We start from the raw sequence: 22,297 nt of genomic DNA, 5'->3' as shown, positions 1-22,297 counted from the left end.
GACTCCATTATATGTAATAGTTAGATGCTTAAAATATGTCGCCGTGAATGTTGCTATGCTTGAACGGTATCAGATGGTGGAGAAAAGTACTTACCATTGGTAAAAGTTTTCTAGAATGCGCGTAATTCCGTGAATCATGATATTAAGGAATACACGAACAATTAATGACTTATCAATCATGACTTTAGGGTGGTATGTTTAAAAGCTATCCGTCTTGCATGCTATTTTGTACATTTCGTCCTTTATTTCTCTCTGAAAATTTTTACTACTTATTCTTTGATATGGATTATATTGATGAATATTAAGATATAGTCACATCTGCTCTGTCTGCAAGCATTATTTGCGAAGCAAAAACGTATATTAAAATATAGACTTTCTATGGGGTATTCTAAAGCAAAAAACAAATCAGAAAACAAACAAAAACAACACACCAACAATAATACGAGTTGTGTCCAGCACAAACTGCGAAGGAGACCTCACGGACTTTAACTCCGTTGATATATATTTATACTTGCCAGTGGCTGTATTGTGCACGGATAAACATTCAGAGACTTAGACTGTGTCCGGGGTGGGGGATTTATAACTTTTCTTGCAGAATGCCTCTAAGTTCAGGCAAATGAACCATCACTTTATCACAGAGGAAAGTACAATGCTCTTCAACATACGATTCGACTATCATGCAATCCATCGGATCCCGCATATGATGTATTCTTTAGGTCCAAATACAAAACAGTGTACATAATCAGATCTCATTTCACGTTTTGGCATTCGACTAGTTCGTCCTCAAGCACGTAAATACTGCAAACTTCTATGTTCCAGAATCAGCACCATGCTGATCACCCCATCCTCCCAAAAGAAATGAAATAGTATTCGAGTTTTGCCCATTCAAGTCCTCAAATACTTCTCTCGTTTATCAGAGTAAATTCAGTAAAACAGTATCCGCCTGTGGCACCGTCTGGAATTAGCTAGCTTAATAAAGCCTTTATTGTACAGCAGAAATTACAGTCGTACTAAAATCTTCGAACTACTCTGAAACCTTTCCAAAACCAAATTGTATCATCCTTTAAACTTCACTTTCAATGATGAAAGGCATGCAAAATATTGAAGTTTACAACCCGTGAATATCCCACAATCTTACAAATCCATGATTTGCTCACACAGTGCGGACGAGGTATTTTCTGGATTGTTGGCTTCCTAGTCAAATAGGCATTAAAGGTAATTGAACGGGAGATAAAAAGTTAAAAGCTGCCATGCAGTCACCCGTTTTTAATGCAAGATTCCATCTACTGACTTCAAATATTATATTGACATATTGTATATACTTGTGAGAATATGTGGGATGAAAGCTCCAAAAAGTAAAATGCGAACATCCAACCCATCTTTGGCCACTGGCATTCCTCATCTAGAACCAGGTGAGACGGTATTGTAATAAATGTGTATAGTACACGCATACTTTACGATTGGCATTCCTCATCTAGAACCAGCTGAGACGGTATTGTAATAAATGTGTATAGTACACGCATACTTTACGATTGGCATTCCTCATCTAGAACCAGGTGAGACGGTATTGTAATAAATGTGTATAGTACACGCATACTTTACGATTGGCAAACCTCAGCCAGGGTGCGTATCTTGTCAGTGCTCACTAACATTGGCGTTTGTTCTCGCCGACTGATCGACTTTCATTTGTGTGCAGCAGGACCTGTTGTATGTGAACTCATTTAATAGACTTTAAGATGAGGTACGAAAGAGGAATCTTTTACTTTTGGAGGGAATACAGTTATATTCAAGATTTAACCGTATATTTGGACGAATTTATCTCTTTTACCTTTATCTTTTATAGTATATGTACCTTTTACAGAATATTAACGTCTTTATTTTATATCGTGTAGCTTGATGTACTGGATGTTTATGATTATTTAAATGATTTTATCGTTGTAATTTTTGTTGTTGCGATTCTTTATCTTTACTTAATTCAAAGTTACATTTTAATCAGCTCCATATGTTGATGTTGATCCTGATATGTCATTAAACCACAACACATTCTTAGAAAACCCGTCGTCAAACAGACGTTGAGCGTTGAAATAAAGCCAAAGATTTCCAATTAATTAAACATATTCCCATCTCGACTCTTTAGCAATGCAGTTCTTTGCTACAATTTACAAAACATTCAAATAGCAACAAAACTCCTTTACATTGAAGAAATGGACACTAACCGAAAAAGATATATAACGTGCAGTGTAGATTAGTGTCATCATGTTGTTATTGTTGCTTAGGCTAAGAATACTCAAGTACTGCATTGCGACGTATCGCCATAGCAATATCAATCAGTGACATCACAATATGCCAGTAACTACGCTCATCTTCGCCTTTTCCTATTTCATATTACATTATCAGAGAATTAAGAATAAACACTGTAATCATAATGAAGCGATTACTTTACCTTTTCTTAGCTTTCTAAAACACATTAAAACATAATGTCATTAACAGTTAAATGTATTTGCATTAGCAGAAGTTAAGAGCTGGCATCATAATCACAGACGTGTGGATCATCCTGAAGAAACTATATGAAACTTGCCATAAATGATTGAAATGTTACTTATAAAACATTATGCTTCTGAAGCCTCTTCTTCCGGTAGCCGAATTATAGGAATCTCGTGCACAGATAGCCTTGGCGCGGCTACTTCCGGTTTTAATGTTGCAATTTCTGCCCAGGTTGGTTCTGTCTTTTCAGCCGTTTCCACATCCTCTTCATTTTCCTCCTCCTCAATGCTGTCACGTGGGGATATATGCCGGACCAAGCTCGCGCTGCTATCGCTTCCGAGACTTGTACTGCGCATTTCCAGACACAGGTGATCACGCCTGGTATGTTCAGAAGTGCCCGGATCTGTGTACTTCCGATGCAACCCGTTTCGTCTGATTTTTGGAGATAATCTTATTGAGGCAACACTACTTCGCCTTGTTGGTTCATATTCTGGATCATAACGAATAAATTCTTGGAATATTTGGTTCGACTTCCTATCAATACTGTAGTCTCGTGATATTGATTTTTCTCTTGGTCCTCTATCACGAGACTTAAAAAGTCTAGCAAATACAGCAAATTTACTCGGGGCATTTGAATCTTCAAAGCTGTCCCCTGAAGGCTGATCTGACCTGGAGTCAGTTTCAGGTTCATAAATACTGTCGTATATCCTAACCATCTGTCTTTCACGACTGTATTCTCGTCTTCGTTTTGAAGCAGTCCTACCATTTCTTCGTTCAAACTTTCCTTTCCTTATCAAGACATCCTCTCGGTGGAAACCATCCTCAAGTGCTTTCTCCTCTGGGTATGGTTCTACCATAATTTCGTCATCCATGCTCCAACTTTTCTTTTCACCATTTGTGACAAGTGGTGGCTGCTGCGTCTCCAGTGATTTATATCCGCTGTCTGCCTTCATTTGCCTCAGTTTACTCGTCTGACTATCGTTCGTGCTATCGGTATTATCCGTCGTTGATTCAAACGACGTCGTCGTAACTTCGTATCTGCTAGTATCAGAAACCTCACCATCGGTGTCAACAGTATCTATACTATCAAAACTATTATCTGCACTCGCCGTGTGTGGTCGAGGTTTAAGTCTGTTCGACAGAACATTTCTATAATTCTCTCTTCTGTGTTCGTAATTGGGGTGTAACAAGTGAGCAGATACCTGTTTTGTTGCATCTGAGGCACTATCAGCATGATGAACACATCTGGAATTATGCGATGGTGCTGTATCGGCACCTGACTCAAAAGAACCATTATAACCATTTACTTGTTCCTGGTCTGGCGATAACTCGTCCGGGGAAGTGGTATCCTCCATACGAATCGTATCGCTACATTCCTCTTCTTCTTCTAATGTCGTTCTCAAATTCCAAATTTCCCTATATTTCTGTGCACCATTTAAAGTTTCAGTATCGTCATTTTCATATGGCATGACCTCCAATTCAAGGTCATCCCAGGGATGAAGGTTATTGTCATTTAAAACTTCCAGACTTCCGGTGTCATTGTATCTTACCTTACTCCCGATTGACGACTCAGTTTCCGGTATGAACTCGTAGTCCATATTGTACAGAGGTCCTTTGGAAAACTCAGTTATTTTCAACACATCATAGTCATAATCACTTAAATTCTCGTAACTTTTCACTTTCCTATTTCGATAACTTCCTTCCGTGGGACTAGCAATATCCAAACTATACGACATGGCCCTGTACGTTCTCCTTGGCAAAGCTGATTGAGACACTCTTGCTTTATTGAACAACGAATCAAACACGTCTGTCTGCCCATTTGCCTGTTTAGGGTATATATGATTACTCTCCCTCTGGTGCACCTCAACAGAAACTTTTGTCAATATTGGATTATTTCCCGGGAAGAGTGAACCACTGATGACTTCCCCAGACACAAGAGGAGCGGCTTCGCTCTCTTCTTGAACGTCTAGAGTCTCGTTTATCGTCGAAAATGTCTGCAGTTCGATTGCCTCACCGTCCTCATGGTCTGTTCTTAACAGAGGAGCACACAGTGAATACTGCCGGGGAACGTTTTTACTTATTCGACTTTTCTTCAGGTAGTGGAAATCACCATCCGTGTACCTGCAAGAGACACATGCATTTCCATTTAGATAAAAAAGACGAGGGTATTTTTAAGTCGACAAATCCCGCATATCCGTTTAAAAATACTTAACCTGTCAAGACATTCTGAACGGTTGCATTGTAACATCACTGACTACAGTCTGTGATCATTAATGTTTATTATCCAGGAAAATTGGAGAGTCATGAAAGCAAGAACGACAACTTTCCCCGCTAAAGATGCTAGTACTAAATTTAGAAATAACGTTATAGGATGTTATTCCTTCTCATTCATGCTAAATCGAAATGAAATACATTTCCCAACATGTACATGAAATAAGACCATTTCTTCTGTTCTTGTTTTATTTTTGCTTCTGGTGTTTCGTCAGCATTTCTTTTTAATCTAATCACAAAATATGTGCAGAGAGAAGAATTCACTATATTAAATACAGGTAAGTGAATAAAATAATAATGCAAGTTTCGCTCGCGTTGCACTTATGTTAGTCATACAGTTTCTATAAAGGGATTATTTTATGTAAAGAATATTTTGTGTTATTATATGCTAAATTTCCGAAAATGAATGGTGCTGATCGTGTTTGGCTATTTTTCAGCAAAAGTGTTTTTTCTTCTCTCTTCTTTCTGCTCTTTAAACACTGTAACACTCAGATGTGTGAACATTAACGACATTACGCTAGTGTTTTACGTAACGCCATATAAGGCATATACGGCACACCATATAGTACCATACTGACAACACTTTCTGTATGATAATTCGTTGAAAACGAAGTCTATACGTAAGCTAATGACGTGTACTGTTTTCCATTCCTAAAACCTTTGGGATTACAAAATATCCAAGAAAACATATAACTGTCTACATGCAATATTTAGATTAAAATAACTGTATTTAAAACAAATGGAAACAAGACCTATACGAAATGGAAACAAGACCCATACGAAATGGAAACAAGACCCATACAAAATAGAAACAAGACCCATACGAAAAACTCGTATAAAAGCAGCTAGATACGTTAACATGGAACATGAATTTCTCGCCTTTTGTAAATTCAGAGGTCAAATGTGCATGACATACTGACATAAACTGATAACTTCACCAGATTTACTGAGGTGTGAAATACTGGTCACTGTGATTTAATTTGGTAAGGCGGCAATAGTATAGAAATGGCCAGTTATAGAATATTTACTATCGTTGTTTGACTGAATGCTTGAAAAGAAACAACACTTCGACCAGTAATGACTTCGTGGAGAAGTACGAGTGCATTATTTTAAATACACAAATATAGAATGTGTGTGTGTTTGTGTGTGTGTGTGTGTGTGTGTGATTTGGAATTTTAACGTAGCTTTAACAATTTTCAGTCATATCGCTGCGATGTCTGCAGTGTGGCAGTTTATAGCGATGTCTAGCATCGGGGCATCATGCCGCATACATGTAGCATGATGTCCCACCCAGTCACATTATCCTGACACCAGGTCGACCAGTTGTAACACTAACCTCTTAATGCTGAGCGCCAAACGAGGCAGTTGTTTGTATCATGTTTATAAGTCTTTGGTATGACTCGGCCGGAAATCGAACCTACTACCTCCAGCATCCAACGAACGCTCTAACCACTAGGCCACCGGAGCGGTCACAAATATAGAATGCACCAGACATAATTTCGTGGAGGGTTACAAGTGTTTTGTTTGAAATATCAAATGATGGACTGTGCCAGCGATAATCTTGTAGAGGGACGGATGCGAGTGCTAAATAAAAATATATACTTCACCAGCGATGATCTCCTGGACGGGTACGAGAGTATTGTTAGAGATACAGAAATATAGATTAAGTGAACTAAGGTTTCGTGCAGGGATACGAGCATATATTCAAAATTAACGTTCGGCAAAAAGAACCACTAAATTTAGGAGGAAATATCAAGTTATATCATTTACAATATTACTCTAGGCCACAAATAGATACTGACTAATTATCAAATAATTGTACAAAAAAAAAAAAACATTATTTTTACACAGTGTTGCTGACCGTTAATAACTGTAGGAAATAGTACCTAAGAAAACACAATGGCTTGAGATTAAACAAAATCTTGTAGAGGAACGTTTCGTTAAAGTCTTTAAATAAAAATCAATAGCGGAAGCGTGCATTAACGTCACATTTAAACCATTAAACAATAAAATAGACAGGGTGTCAGATAAAAGAGAAGGAAGCGTGAATTGGTATCTTGTAATGGACAAGATATACAATAGAGTGTTCGTAGAAGATGCTAAGGAGTTAAACAAAATGACTGCAGAAATGAAGCATTGGGAAGAAACTAGAGGTAGTCTTGAAATCTAGCTCATGGTCTATACCTACCGTTGCATGAATGTACAATCTTCTTTGTCATTAAGTCTGTAGGGCGAAAAGATAATTGAAACTAAACTAGAAGAACATAGAGCTGAACCAGACGCGACAGTAGTGAAATGTAAGACATTTGGCTGTAGATAGAAAATGAGTGAAATTAAAACCATCTTCAACTTCTTCTATCACACATCACTCGATAAAACATTCATCGTTACATATGCAAGTATATGTTTAAAAATTTGATTAAAATACAAAATTTCGAATATAGAGATGAAGCTAATTGTGCCTGCGTATTTCGCTGTGTTGACCTACGAATATGTAATTAGTAAAGGTTTGTTACCAGATAAAATTCTGCCATAAACAACATAGCATCAGCGAATGTTAGGCTACTTGGTGGTTCTTTTTGTCCATCAGTAATTTAGAAATATGCGTTCGTACCCCACCAAGATACAGTCGCTGGTAGGAGAGGCGCGTTATTATGGTTAAACGGGTTTACAGAGGTTTTATTTCAAGTGGTACGTACCACAGTACTTTATCATTGTACCGGTACTTCGGTAGTTTCGATGCAGAATGTACGGAAATCCCCGAGTGATCCTGCTACGAACTGAATCATATTTAAAGCATGTTTTCAAGAGTAAATAATTTCAAAATTGCCATTGTTTTTTTATAGATATAAAATAGTTGTATTCGTCAAAAATTATTTTCGCATATTACCAATATAATTAAATGTATCAGCCTTTAATTGTTTGATACGTCTTCGGTATGCCAATATGGAGGCCGAACGGCATGCTGTGAACGATATTCGGGCCAAATCCGACCCTTCCTATTATTTTCAGGGGAGCAGTTTTCCCCTCTCTGAATTTGACGTAATTTGTCTAGTCCACTAAATATGTTCTCATTTGTTGAGTTAGTGTATTTCATGTTTTCTATCCCTCTTTGATAAATATCTTGCCTTGGTGTTGGTGTCCCACTCAAACGTTTCCCTGCCTATTATAGCAGTAGTGTAGCTAATAAATTGTAGGCTACAATTTCAGTACTTCTGGTTTTTACCAATAGGCTCTCTAATGTCAGCAAGATGTCTTATACAGGGCGTAAACTAGAGTATAAATTTAATCATCCCACTTTAGTTATAGTTTTTTTGGATGCCAACTTCTACAACAAATAACATACACACATCAAATTCATCAACTATAAGACTAATTGTAGGGGGTGGGGTGGCTGCGATTTTCTGGGGTGGATGAGAATTTTTTTCGAGCCGAGATATTTTCTTTTCTTTTATCTCAATATAGTTACATACTTGTTTTCAAATAATATAATGGATTTTATATGATGTTAATTGCTGCAATTCGGAGCAAGATATTTTTTCCAGCTATTTAAGAGCCGGACATTTAAACAATACACCTAGTCCCCTGAACCAGAAAATTCAATTGTTGGTCCCCAACATAATTACAGATTACAGTGGTAGTATCTCAGCATGTTCAGAACTATAGTGGTGGAAAATTTGTCGTGTTAACCCATCTCTGCTCTTTGGTTCTGTCTACAACTTTGTATTTCAAACAATGCACTCATAACCCACCCCGGGATCATCGCTGAGGGTAGTGTTTTTTTCAGAAAATCAATCAAACAAGTAATAGCGATTGCGCATAAAATTCTCCATGCCTGCACTACTAGTGGGTGTTAATAGGGATTGCACTAAAATTCAATATGTCTATACTACTAGTGGGTGTTAATAGCGATTGCACTAAAACTCACCATGTCTGTACTGATAGTGTGTGTTGGTACGGATTGCACTAAAACTCTCCATGACTATACTACTAGTTGGTGTTAATAGAGATTGCGCTAAATTTCGCCATGTCTATACTGTTAGTGGGTGTTAATAGGGATAACACTAAAACCTACTATGTCAATACTACTATTGGGTGTTAATAATGATTCTCGCCATATCTATGCTACTAGTAGGTGTTAATAGGGATTGTACTAAAACTCTCCATGTCTATACTACTAGTGGGTGTTGATAGGGATTGCGCTAAAGCTCACCATATCTATACTGCTAGTGGGTGTTAATAGGGATTGCACTTAAACTCTTCATGACTGAACTACTAGTGGGTGTTCATACGGATTGCGCTAAAACTCCATGTCTGTACTACTATTGGGTGTTAATAGGAATTGTGCTAAAGCTCACCATGTCTCTTCTACTTGTAGATGTTAATAGCGATTGCAATAAAACTCACCATGTCTATACTGCTAGTGGGCGTTAATAGGGATTGCGCAAAAACTCACCATGTAACTACTACTCCCTGGCTTTGTACTCGCCTGGACACACACACACACACACACACACACACACACACACACAAAGCGAAATGTAGTCAGTCAAATTATAGCCCACAGTTACCTGCATTTCCTGACGCAGATTTGTAATCAACAAGACACATTTATACCAAGGTGTGTGACTATTAAACAAAATACCAATACAACTTTAGTTACAAAATTACTGTTGCTGATAAAAGTAACAATAATAATAATAATAATAATAATAATAATAATAATAATAATAATATATTAATAATAATAATAATATATTAATATTAATAATAATAATAATAATAATAATAATAATAATAGCACGATTTTTATTCGTTACAAAATCAAGCGTGCAAAATAAAAGTGTCAGATATCAAAACAAAAGTCTTTGAAATAAAATAATGCTATAGTTATACGATATAATTAATATTATTATTTCATTAACGACAGTGATTTAATTAGAAATAGAAGAGAAAAAAGTATCCATTTAATGAATGAAGAAGACCCTGTTCACATTTAAAAACGAGCTGAACTGGGTTTAATGTTTGGAAAATCTTGTATAAAAGAAAACTGTTTTTCAACTTTGCAATTTCGCCTCTCTGACAGCTGAAGGTGTACCTGAAGTGTCTTGTATAATGGTCTGTGTTGATTTTAAACTGTATAGCTTCGCACTGAGTTAGCAAGACATTTCAGAGAGTGATGCCATATATATATATATATATATATATATATATATATATATATATATATATATATTTATTTATTTATTTATTTATTTATTTATTTATTATGTTGTATCCTTCTTTAATCAAACTTTGCCATCAGAACTATGAACAAAAGGACAATGTTGTCAACTTACATCAAGACTGACCAAGGGATAAAACTGAGCGGGTAATGGTATCGGTGTAGTAGCATAGGATAAAGGTGAGCAATCAATGGTACCGGTGTAATAACAAGGGTAAAACTGAGCTGGTAATGGTATTGGTGTAATTACAAGGGGAAAAGAAAGTGATTTAGTAATTGTATTTGTGTAGTAGCAAGGGATAAACAAAATAAGCCGGTAATTGTATTGGTGTAGTAGCAAGGGATAAACAAAATAAGCCGGTAATTGTATTGGTGTAGTAGCAAGGGATAAACAAAATAAGCCGGTAATGGTATTGGTGTATTAGCAAGGGTAAAACGAGCTGGTTATGGTATTGGTTTAGCAGCAAAGGGTAAAACAGCTGGTAATGGTATTGGTGTAGTAGCAAGGGTAAACAAACTGAGTTGGTAATGGTACTGGTGTAGTAGCAGGGGGTAAAAACTGAGCTGGTAATGGTATTGGTATAGTAGCAGGGGGTAAAAACTGAGCTGGTAATGGTATTGGTATAGTAGCAGGGGTAAAAACTGAGCTGGTAATGGTATTGGTGTAGTTGCAAGGGTAAAACTGAGCTGGTAACGGTAGTTGTGTATTAGCAAGAGTAAAACTGAGATGGTAACGGTAATGGTGTATTAGCAAGGGTAAAACTGAGCTGGTAATGGTATTGCTGTATTAGCAAAGGTAAAACTGAACTAGTAATGGTATTGGAAGTAGGCACAAAACTGCTGAAAAATGCATCTAATTGACAACATAATAACTGTAAGTAGATTGACTGATTCCATGGGATTGCCACATAATCAATCGATATTAAGTTTAGCAAGGTAATGATTTACTGTCTCAGGTGTCGCGGTTGGGTGGGTAAAACGGAAGGGAAATTTGGACATTTTAAAGAGGGAAGGAGCACAAAATTACACACCATGCAAAATGATAACAAGAAATATATATTCCAAATGTTGGGTCAAAGGAGCTCTTGATAGCTGTGACGTACGCTAAATACCAGATATAGGGTCAAAGGAGCTCTTGATAGCTGTGACGTACGCTAAATACCAGACATATTTTTATTTGGTCTAAATAGATATTTTATTTTGAGTTTTAATTCGTAAGCAACTTTTTATGTTGATTATATGGATTATTATTTCAAATTCCTTTCATTGAGATTTTTAGCACACCAAGTTGCGTCTGCATCGAATCAAACGTTGCTGCGTTGATATTAAGGCCGACGTTGTGTTCTGAATAAGAAATGTAAATGATACTTGACTTTTTCATCAAGTTTCTCTTAAATTAAAGTTCAGCTTTTTATATCTTTCTTTCTTCCAGCCCGAGCGAGTGACACGTGAAAAGGGTACGTACGTACATAGACTTAAAAGAGTACCAAAAAGGAATAATTTCACAGCGATCATCAAAACCGCTAACCGAAATAATTTTTCTTCGTTTGATTGTCAGATGTTTAAAATATCACGATGTCAGTATCACAAAGAGCATTGATCAGGAGGTTTCATTGGAATGAAAACCTTTTCTTAAAATGGTGTCCTCTACAATCCAGGTAACTAATACTATTACTACTACTACTACTACTACTACTACTACTAATAATAATAATAATAATAACAACAATTGGATTTGGATATTTTGTAACGTAGCTTTAACAATTTTTCAGTCATCTTGCTACGATGTCTGTATTGTGGCAGTTTATAGTGATGCCTAGCACTGGGGCATCATGTCGCAGACATGTAGCATGCGGTCTCAGCCAGTCACATTATCCTGACACAGGCCAGCCAGTTCTAACACTAAACTCTTAATGCTGAGCGCCAAGCGTGGCAGCTGTTTGTACCATTTTAGCAAGTCTTTGGTACGACTCGGCCGGGGATCGAACCCACGACCTCCCGCATCCGAGGTGGACGCTCTAACCACTAGCCCACCGGAGCGGTCAATAATAATAATAATAATAATAATAATAATAATAATAATAATAATTTCGATAACAAAAGCGAAAACTTGGTTCGAGTAGATTATAGATGATACTGAGATCTTACTGTACTGCGATAAAAGGTAAACAGTGTCATCATCGCCTATACACTGGTAATTACTGAAATTGTTTTGTGAGGATGGATAAGGGAGAAGAAGATGCTGCAGTTGTGCAGGTCATTCGCGACTGAGTCTAAGAGTGCTCTCTAAAATCACCAAATCATTAGAACAACAATAACAACAACAAAAACAAACAAAAACACAGTTATGAAAATGATTGAGTTGTTGTAAAATGTCTTATGCATTGTGTTACCAACTCGATCTATATAATTACGTTAGAACAACAAATCCCCAAACCATATAATATGAACCATTAATTTTGTTTTAAAAAAGGAAAACATTTGCATTCACGTCCTGAAGGGATTGTTTTTGAGTTTTGATGAACTGTCTGTATTCGATGACAAAATAATATTAAATCTTCTATTTAATCATTTTCATTCTTTCGTCCGGTTTTCATGTTCTCACAAATTTTGTTATACGAGTTTCTTTTAGGTCTCCGCTCTGGAATCATTTGTCAATCTGTAATCCAGCAGGAAGTCATAATCATGTTGATATGGATATATTTAATATTAGGAATCGCCATACACTGAATATACCTTTTATCACATACATCAGTGACTATTTCTGTATCTCGTCAACGTTTGATCTTTAAACATTCAATTGTTCTTCCTAATAGTTCGCGTACGAATGCTTTGATATGTTTAATTTCTATAGATAGTGTGCTTTCTTAGTAATTGTGCTATGAAAAGGTTTGCGCTTTCTAGAGATTAACTTAAAAAATAAGGAACTAATTTAAAAGATCTATAAAAATAGTCATGAACAAATTTTCAAAATTAATCAGTGTATGCTTATAGAAATTCTTACCAAATTCCCTTTCATCATTCGAGCGGTTTCTGAACAATTTTGCGAACAGGGATTTTACTGAACAATTCCTAATCCACAAAGTGCAGATAAAATAATAAAATGATTAAAATCGCATGATGGATATGGAAATCTAATGTGGTTAATATTAAAATCGCCTGAAGGATTTGGAAATCTTTTTTGGTCACTATTAAAATTTCCCGAAGGGTATGAAAATCTTATTTGGCCATTAGTAAAATCGTCTGAAGGATATGCAAAACTTGCGCGAGTACGTTAGAAATGTAAAGGCAACATCACCCCAAGGTAAGAAAAACGTCAACTCTGCCCTAAGTATTAGTCAGTTCCTAGTGAGATATGGTCATCTCTTTCTAGACGGTTTCCACGCGCTACTCTTACCTTGGTTGGGGTTATGATGCCTTCAGCAATTTAAATTTCAGGTCAATAACCGATGGATACAGATGTGTTCTGTTCTGATAGGAATTAGTGCTAAAAATGTGAGTATTTTGAAGGATTTAATGCCATGGCTCGAAAGAAGATGGATTGTATTTACCGTCTGCATGCAAAGGTCAGACGAAATAAATTTATTAATTACTAGCTAGCGGCCCTATAGTCCGCGAGATCAAAACGCTGACACTCCAGCACAAATCGTGTCAAGCACCGTTGGTCGCCGCCACCAATAATGTCAGAAATAAAGGCGGGGAACAACTAGATTCTGTGTAATCGCGCTTTCGAAACAGACCTGCTAACGAACATTAGACACACAATATAAGCTTTCCTGCTGTTATAGAGGTGAGAGCATAATATCAGAACCAATTTGCACAACGGGAGTCTAAGTGCAGCGGTAGCGTGCTTAAAATGCCAGGCTAGAAGAAAAACATTAAACATGGAAACGGAAGGGTTGTACCTAAATCTCACACTAGCAAGTGTACGAATCTGGTATTTAGGCAACAGGCTATCAAAGTTCAGTCCATGGATAAGCGCTTTGGAGCTTAAAGGTGGGTTGGTTTGGATGAATATCAAAATTAGATTTCCATTCAGCAGTTTTAGCCGACCTTCTTCCTTTGCGGAGGTAGTTAGATGTCGCTGGTGGTAAATTGTCCAGATCGAACGATACTCGCCTCCGGTCTGTTTCAACATCTTTTGATTTATCTTGCTTTTCCTCTGCTCTTTCTTCTTCTTCCTCCTCCTCCCCCTCCTCCACGTCTTGGACCTCAACGTTTTCGTCAACCTCCTGATAGGAAGCTAAAATGAGTACAATTATTTTAGATTTTTGACAAGAAATTTAATACATTATGCTGAGTTAAAGAGTTAGTATTCATGTAGTTAAAGGCATAATGCCACCAGTTTCTCTCACTGTGCTGTGCTATAACAGGAAAACAGTGGCGGGGGAGGGGAGAGACTTTAGGTTATGCTAAAGGTAGATTATAAACATAACGGCTTTTTCTGTGTAATGGAAACTTAAATTATACTTTACACATCAATATTGAACAATCAAATAAAATATTATTTGAACTATAATTACGTTGTTATATATGAAACAGTGGCTAATGCGAAGATTTCATGCTGCTATATATCACGAAGCACGGTTATATCTGATAGCATATGCATGGATTTTAAGATACTGTCCAATTGATTGCAAGAAAGTTGTAATATCTTTTCTAAAACCATTTCGCCGTTGTTTTGTTTTCTAAAGTTGTCCATTAAAAAATTCAGTGTATAGTTTCATTATTTAGGGATTGACCTTTCAATTTTCTTCTTTGGGTGGAGTGGTTGTAGATACGATTTCTTTTAATTTAAATCCTCAGCCCTAAAATTTTAATCCCCAGCCCAAAAATTTTAATCCCCAACCCTAAAATAGCTTGGAAGCCATTATTCTTGCTCTGATTTATTGGGGGAGGGGATGAACCTATAAGACACATTATTGCAGCTGAATAACATTAAAATTCCATGCTTGAAGTAGAAACCCAGCGCAGCCCTCTACCTTCTACCCCTTCCCGTTAGAAAATTATATGGTCGGTCCGTGAGCAAAACAGTATATTTTAGTGTTAGTTGCAAAAATTCTGTCCCATCAACCACCACCACCCTCCAAAAAATATTGACTGAACTCTTTTTAAAAATATTACGTAGGACGAAGAAATATATATCTCAAATTCCTAAGTGTGTATTTTCATGTTTTCTGGAGTACAGCAACGATGCTGATTACCTATCTTTCATTACACGATTGCTATTTTTTATCACATGACCTGCTACAGCGATGTTACTGAACACAAGCTGGCACAAAAATACCCTGACTAGAGCATCGTTTCCCTATATAGAATATAATGTTTAATCGCAGAATGTTTACATCTTAAAATGTGCAGTGGTAAAATGTTAGTGTTTTACAAACAGGACGTGACGTTATGCACTGAATGATCAGGCACAGGTGCAAATTCTATACTTCGGTGTCGAGTGGACAAAGTTATTATCATCATCTTTTGTGACCAGAATTGTGTAGTTTGGTTCTATCTCATTTCATCTAAGAGAGAAGAGTGGTCTTTATTTTTACATATATGTACCAGTGCGCGATGTATCGACAGCACAGAATTCTGGTAACGTGTATTGGCATTACCTCGACATTCTCCACTGCTCTTTGAAAGCTAATATGTATCGCAACGTCAATATTTTTTTTACATCAAACCAAACTTTTAACGTTATGATATGGTGAGCAAATTTTTAATTGACATTTTTCTGCATCAAAGTTGCATCTTTATTAATAACATAGACCACAATTGCATCGACTTTCGTCTGTCGTTCAGGAATGTGAGGAAAAAATAATCCTCCTCATGGCATTGGCGTTAATAGGAAACTGTCACCATCGTGATCAAAATTGTTATCAAATACGAGGTTTTCACTCTAATTTTGAGTTAGATACGAGGCAATGCCTTGTGTGACGCAAAATTCTGAGCCCAGAATGGCACTCTCATGTCTAACGAAAAATTCTGATCCCGAGGTTAACATTTTCTCATCTTACACCGATACATCTAAAGTATTTTATTAATCTTCCACAAAGAATTTAAAGTTACAAACAATATTGCATGCAGTGGTCCTTACATTTATCAAAGTCTGTTCGCAGTGTTGTTTTCTCTGTATGTTTTTCTGAATCCGGCGTCTTCTCGTGGCTTCTGAAATAAAGATTAATTACAGACCTAGTTACAAAACTACAGGAAATGATTCAATATTTTCTTTCCTCGTCATAGGGTCCCCCCGCATCAAGAAATATTTATTTATTTATTTTTTAAATCGATGACCTTTTCACAAAGTTTTGTGGTGTATTTTCCACACCTCCTCAATCTTTCTGTGTGCAAATGACGAGCATTGATGACATTAGATGCAATCCCTGGGAAACGTATTATTGGATTGATATTATTGTGTGCATGATTCCTTCTGAGTTAGAATTAGAATCCTTTTCAACGAACTGTTTTCCTGTTTGAAATATGGCTAATTCAATATCATCAAATATGAAAATGTTTCTCTTTTGTTAAATATTACCTATGTAACGTACCTATTCTTCTTATTATATATCCGAGGACATTAATTTGTTGTTTTTTTTTGTGTGAAAACCAGCAGTAAGAGTTATAGTTCAAAGGACAACTGGCTATACTTGCATCGATACTAAAATAAAACAAGGGAGTAGTAATTACTATTTAGTGAGAGGGTATAGCAGTGAAATTTTAGACTATTGTGTGTTTACTCAAAAACTCTTGGCTACAATGCTTGTGCGAAATTAAAATGATGGTACAGTCATACTATTATGATATTATAGGTATCATTCTGTGTAATACTGATGGGAGAGAGATTGAATTTCTAAGCAACTTAATTTGCAATCTTTTCCTGGGTAAAAACTGACCTCTCATTAGTTAGACTGCTGACAACATGTAATATTTATCAAAATATCTAAATTATAGGCTACACATCGAATGGAACGCTGTTAAACCTGAAACAGATTTTATATTTGAGCGTTATCGGGTCTGACGTAAATGATAAGTTCTCAAAGACATTTAAAATTTTCTTTATTTTGGGGATGCACTCCTCTCTTCTTCTCCATCCACAGCCCCAATGTCCTCTTCATCGCCATCCACATTCTTTAGTAGCTACATCAACTATTGACCGTGATATTGTCAACTGTATGTTTCTCATTTTCTGGTAAATGGTTACGAAATAGGATTCCCTTATGCTAAAGCAATTGGATATGGAATGGTCGTTTTAACGATGATTAATATATTTTAGGTGGAAGCAATTGTAATGGATCTCCGGTTACTAAAAGGAACAAAGTAGCAGTAAAACGTCAGCTTGAATCACAGAATTAACTTTTGTTTTTCAAACCCGTTTTTAATTTTAGATTTATTATTTAAAACTTTTTGACATTGAGGTCGCTAACATCTTTACATATACATGTATTAGTTCAAAATATTGGAGCAGTATTTAAACCACTTTTAAATAAGAATATAAATGTAAGCGGCCCAAGACAATTGGGGTTCGACTAATAAGGGGAGTGTGTGTGTGGGAATTCGGCAATGGGATTTTCTTTTCATCAGGGATATATTTTTCTTTCACCTAGAGATAATTTTATTCAACTAATATGATGGATATAATTGGTGCTTGGACGGTTGGTGGCATCATTTCACGAAATTTTACTAATGTAGTTTCGGATTTCTAGATTACAAAATGTCTTGGTGACTTTCTCTTCACCTCCAATTCCCTTTTAATCTAGCCCTAACCCTAACTCCTTCCATTTTTTTTCATTTTCGTTTTCTTAACCTCTTCAAATTGTTTGCTTTTATAACTAATATTTATAATTCATACGCATCATTTCTTTGTTATATTGACTACTCTTTAAGCAGTTGATTTTTCTGAAATCTTGCGTTTTTCTCGGCAGAAAAAATGTATATATTTATTTCTAACAACAATATATCAAAGAAGAGTTTATTACTTTTCGTAGATGGAACATTTACCAACTGATAAAATTGTTTTATACAAATATTCTGGCATTTTTATATTTCACATAGCTTCTTTTACTTTTTTATGCATTCTGAGTTATTACGCCGTGATTAAAAAAATTTCAGTAAGTTTTAATTTAGTTACCTTTGAACGACTACTTCATTTGAACAAAAGAGAGGCCAGACCTATATTCATATTCTTTTCACTATTAGCATTTTAAACTATTGTAAATAAATTTTTGACATTAAAAAAACAAGACAGAGGAGACATCAAGTCTTGTTTGTTTTATGTGATTACTTTTCTTCCAAGTGTATCTATGAATATTGTTGTATGGATGACTGATTAATTATCATGCGGATACAATGATAACGGTGTTCCGATTACCAAAGGGAGTAAATTAGCAGCAAAACTCTGTTAGCTCGAATCACAAGGTAGTGGTTTGTTGGTTGTTTGTTTAAACCGAGTTTTTAATAGAAACCACTGAAAGGCAAAGCCAAAGATTTATTGCTACGATTTTGTAAAATTAAATTTAACATTTGTTCCTTTTTACATTTAAGAAACTCGTATATTTTTTTTTAGATTATTCCAATTTGTTAATTAAAAGAAACAGAAAGAGGTCATTATTACACTATATAGCTGAGAGTGATGTTATCGTTCATTGATTCAATCATCGTAAGTTTCTTTGTAAATATAAGAATACTTCGCTTTATTCTTGACTCAGATATGTTTTTAAATCATATTACGTGCCATTTGGTTTTTGCGATCGACAAACGCATTTTAAACTAGTTATTTAAATTGTTGTTCAAAAGAAACGGTAAATACTCAGCGTGTCATCGATTATGTTATCGAGCATTGATCGCAGATGAGATTGATGTAATAAGTTTGTGTTTTCTTAGAAGCGAATGCTATGGTACGTTAGTAGTTATTTGGGGATCTATTAGTGTAAAAGCGATTGATATGGTTAGTTTGTATTAGCACAGAGGGAATTGATATGGCACGTTTGTGAAGGCGCAGAAGCTATTGATATGCATTGATGTTAGCGCAAACCGATTATTATGATCAGTTTGTGTTAGCGCAGTAGTGATTGATAACCTAAGTTTGTGTTAGCCCAAAAGCTATTCATACGTTTAGTTTTTGTTAGCGCGGAAGTTATTGTTAATTTGCGTAAGCGTAAAACGGTTTAATTTGTTTGGTTTGGTGTTTTACGGCAAAGCAACAAAAATAGTTTATTTAGTGCCGAGGCAGTTTGAGGAAAGTAGTGTAGAAGGGGTTGATTTTAAAGGTTTGTGTCAGTGTAGAAGGTGTTGATTTTATAGGTTTGTGTCAGTGTAGAAGGGGTTGATTTTATAGGTTTGTGTCAGTGTAGAAGGGGTTGATTTTATAGGTTTGTGTCAGTGTAGAAGGGGTTGATTTTATAGGTTTGTGTCAGTGTAGAAGGGGTTGATTTTATAGGTTTGTGTCAGTGTAGAAGGGGTTGATTTTATAGGTTTGTGTCAGTGTAGAAGGGGTTGATTTTATAGGTTTGTGTCAGTGTAGAAGGGGTTGATTTTATAGGTTTGTGTCAGTGTAGAAGCGATTGGTATGGTTAGTTTATGTTAGAGTAGAAGAAATGGATATGGTAAGTTCTGCTAGCGCAGAAGCTATTTATATAGTTAGATTCTGTTAGTGTACATGAAAATTTGACATATTAAGTTTGTGTTAGCTTAGAAAGCAAAATGGTTTATATGGTCGATTTATGTTGTATTTGTAGCAATTGACATGGTAAGTCGGTGTTAGAGCAAAAGCGATTTATATAGTTTGTGTTAACACTATGTGAATAAGATAAATTTTGTAAGCGTAGGAGCGATTGATAAGAGCTAGTTTTGTGTTAGCGTGAAAGCGATTTATATATAGTCAGTTTCTTTTAGCGTAAACACAGTTGATATGGTCAATTTGTATTAACATAAGCGATTGACATTGACTGATTATTATAGCACAGAGGGATTTGGTAAACTTGTGTTCGCGGAGAAGCTAAAGATGTCGTTTGTGATAGAGCAGTACGATTTATTGCCTTGAATGAGTGCAACAGCAATTGATATGGAAAGTTTGCGCTAGCGTTGTAGCCATTGATATGGTAAGTTTGTGTTAGCATTATATCACATAATATGGTAAATTTGTGTTATGGTTGTAGCCATTGACACGTTAAGTTTGTGCTAGTGTTGTAACCATTTATATGGTAAGATCGCGTTAGCGTTGTTGCAAATGATACGGTAAATTTGTGTTACCATTGTAGCCACTGATATGGTCAGATTGTATTAGCCCAGAAGTGATTGATTTGGTATATTTGTATTCGCAGAGAAGCTATAAATATGATTTGTGATAGCGCAGTACGATTTATTACTTCATATGAGTGCAACAGCAATTGATATGGTAGGTTTGTGTTAGCGTTATAGCCATTGATATGATAAGTTTGTGTTTGTGTTGTAGCCATTGATATGGTAAAATTTGTATTAGTGTTGTAGCTATTGATATGGTAGGTATCTGTTAGCGTTGTTGCATTTGATATGGTAAATTTATGTTAGCAGTGTAGCTATTGATATGGTAAGTTTGTGTTAGCTTTTGTAGTAATTAATATGGTCAGTTTATGTTTGTGTTGTAGCTATTGATATGGTAAGTTTGTGTTAATGTTGTAGCTATTGATATGGCAAATTTGTGTTAGTGTTGTAGCCATTGATATTGGAAGTTTGTGTTAGCGTTGTAGTAATTAATATGGTCAGTTTATGTTTGTGTTGTAGCTATTGATATGGTAAGTTTGTCTTAGCGTTGTTGCAATTTGATATTTAAAAAATATGTTAGCAGTGTAGCTATTGATATGGTAAGTTTGTGTTAGTGTTGTAGCAACTGATATGGTACGTTTGTGTTAATGTTGTAGCTATTGATATGGCAAATTTGTGTTAGTGTTGTAGCCATTGATATTGGAAGTTTGTGTTAGTGAAAAAAGAGTTTTATATAGTTAGCGTCCATTAACCTATCTGGTATTAAAATGGGAATAAAAAAGTCCACGAACGTAGAACAAATTCAGAAAGTAAAGCTTATATTCAAATTGCCACTAGCCACGATAAGAGGACTCTTGCGAAATATTACTCTCGTTTTGAAAAATCCTTGCAAAGAACAGTATGCACTTTACAGTCAAAAGATCTATTTCGCACTTTACAGTCATATGATCCCAAAAAAATACTGGAATATAATAAATAATGTCGGCAAGAAGAAAGAAAAAAACGTTTTCAGATTATTCCAATGCAAGAATTTTGTACCATTTTAAAGAACTAAGCTCAGTGAACATTGATAGTGACGATCGTGTAATCCCAAAAACAGTTCGAGCCGCAGATGTTGTTGATAATTCTTATTTGAATGACCCAATCATTTTAAAGCTGAAGAAATATTAAAAGTCGTTAACACTCGAAAAGATAATAAAAGTGGTTCAATAGATAATACATTAAAAATGAATATATGAAATACTCAACTGATGTAATGTTAAATGTGTATGTAAAATGTTTTAATATAATCTTGAATACTGGCTATGTATCACATGGGAGCAGGACATTACCCCCCTGTCAATTACCCCCCTGCAACTACCCCCCTGCCATTACCCCCCTATCAATTACCCCCCCCCCCCGGTATATTACCCCCTGCCATTAGCATCATTTAGACATACAGATACAAAATCGAACTAAAGCAAGTACGACGAATTTAATTAAAGTGTACACAAACACAATCTGATAATCCGTGCTCAATCTATACTATTGTTCTGTCTTCAGCTCACTGAATAAAATTCTAGCAGAATGGTTTCTAATTAAGTGTACACAAACACAATCTGATTAGAGTATTGGCTTCACAACAATAAAAATGATTTTAGCAATTTAATCTGTGGTCCATCTATACAATTGTGTTGGCTTCACCTCACTGAATATACTTCGAGCAGAAATGGTTTCTAATTAAGTGTACACAAATACAATCTGATAAGGGTATTGGCTTCACCTCATTGAATATACTTCAAGCAAAAATTATTTATATGCGGATGCTCCAGAAAAACTATATATATATATATATATATATATATATATATATATATATATATATATATATATATATATATATATATATATACGTTCCTAAAAATATATATCACCAGAAATATTTTTACCATGGATAAAGTTCAGAGTATACGTGGAAAGCAAAAAATTATGCACAATGGATATGTCTATGTAAAGCAGAAAGATTTAGCGGCAGGTGTAATCAGTTACGAATGTGAAAAGCGACGAGGAAATTTATTAGGAGTATCTGAATGTAATGAATATTCC

At 35.6% G+C, this 22,297-nt stretch overlaps 1 protein-coding gene across 1 annotated transcript in view; it reads right to left on the bottom strand.

Annotated features, from left to right (window-relative positions):
- Positions 1 to 2,420: 2,420 nt before the first annotated feature.
- Positions 2,421 to 22,297, bottom strand: part of LOC149806773 (uncharacterized) — a 133,627-nt gene continuing 113,750 nt past the window's right edge. Inside the window, exons 5-7 of the mRNA XM_089957341.1 lie at positions 16,071 to 16,141; positions 14,033 to 14,222; positions 2,421 to 4,605 (exon numbers count right to left, since the gene is read on the bottom strand). Coding sequence (XP_089813467.1) covers positions 2,610 to 4,605; positions 14,033 to 14,222; positions 16,071 to 16,141 — 2,257 coding nt within the window. The 3' untranslated portion in view covers positions 2,421 to 2,609. The remainder of the gene's footprint in view (positions 4,606 to 14,032; positions 14,223 to 16,070; positions 16,142 to 22,297) is intronic.

Source organism: Sinohyriopsis cumingii, chromosome 1 (genome assembly GCF_028554795.1).
Source record: "Sinohyriopsis cumingii isolate HCF-2022 chromosome 1, ASM2855479v2, whole genome shotgun sequence".
Taxonomy (NCBI): Eukaryota; Metazoa; Mollusca; class Bivalvia; order Unionida; family Unionidae; genus Sinohyriopsis; species Sinohyriopsis cumingii.
The sequence above is the reverse complement of the archived record's forward strand: the minus strand, read 5'-3'. Positions and strand labels throughout refer to the sequence as shown.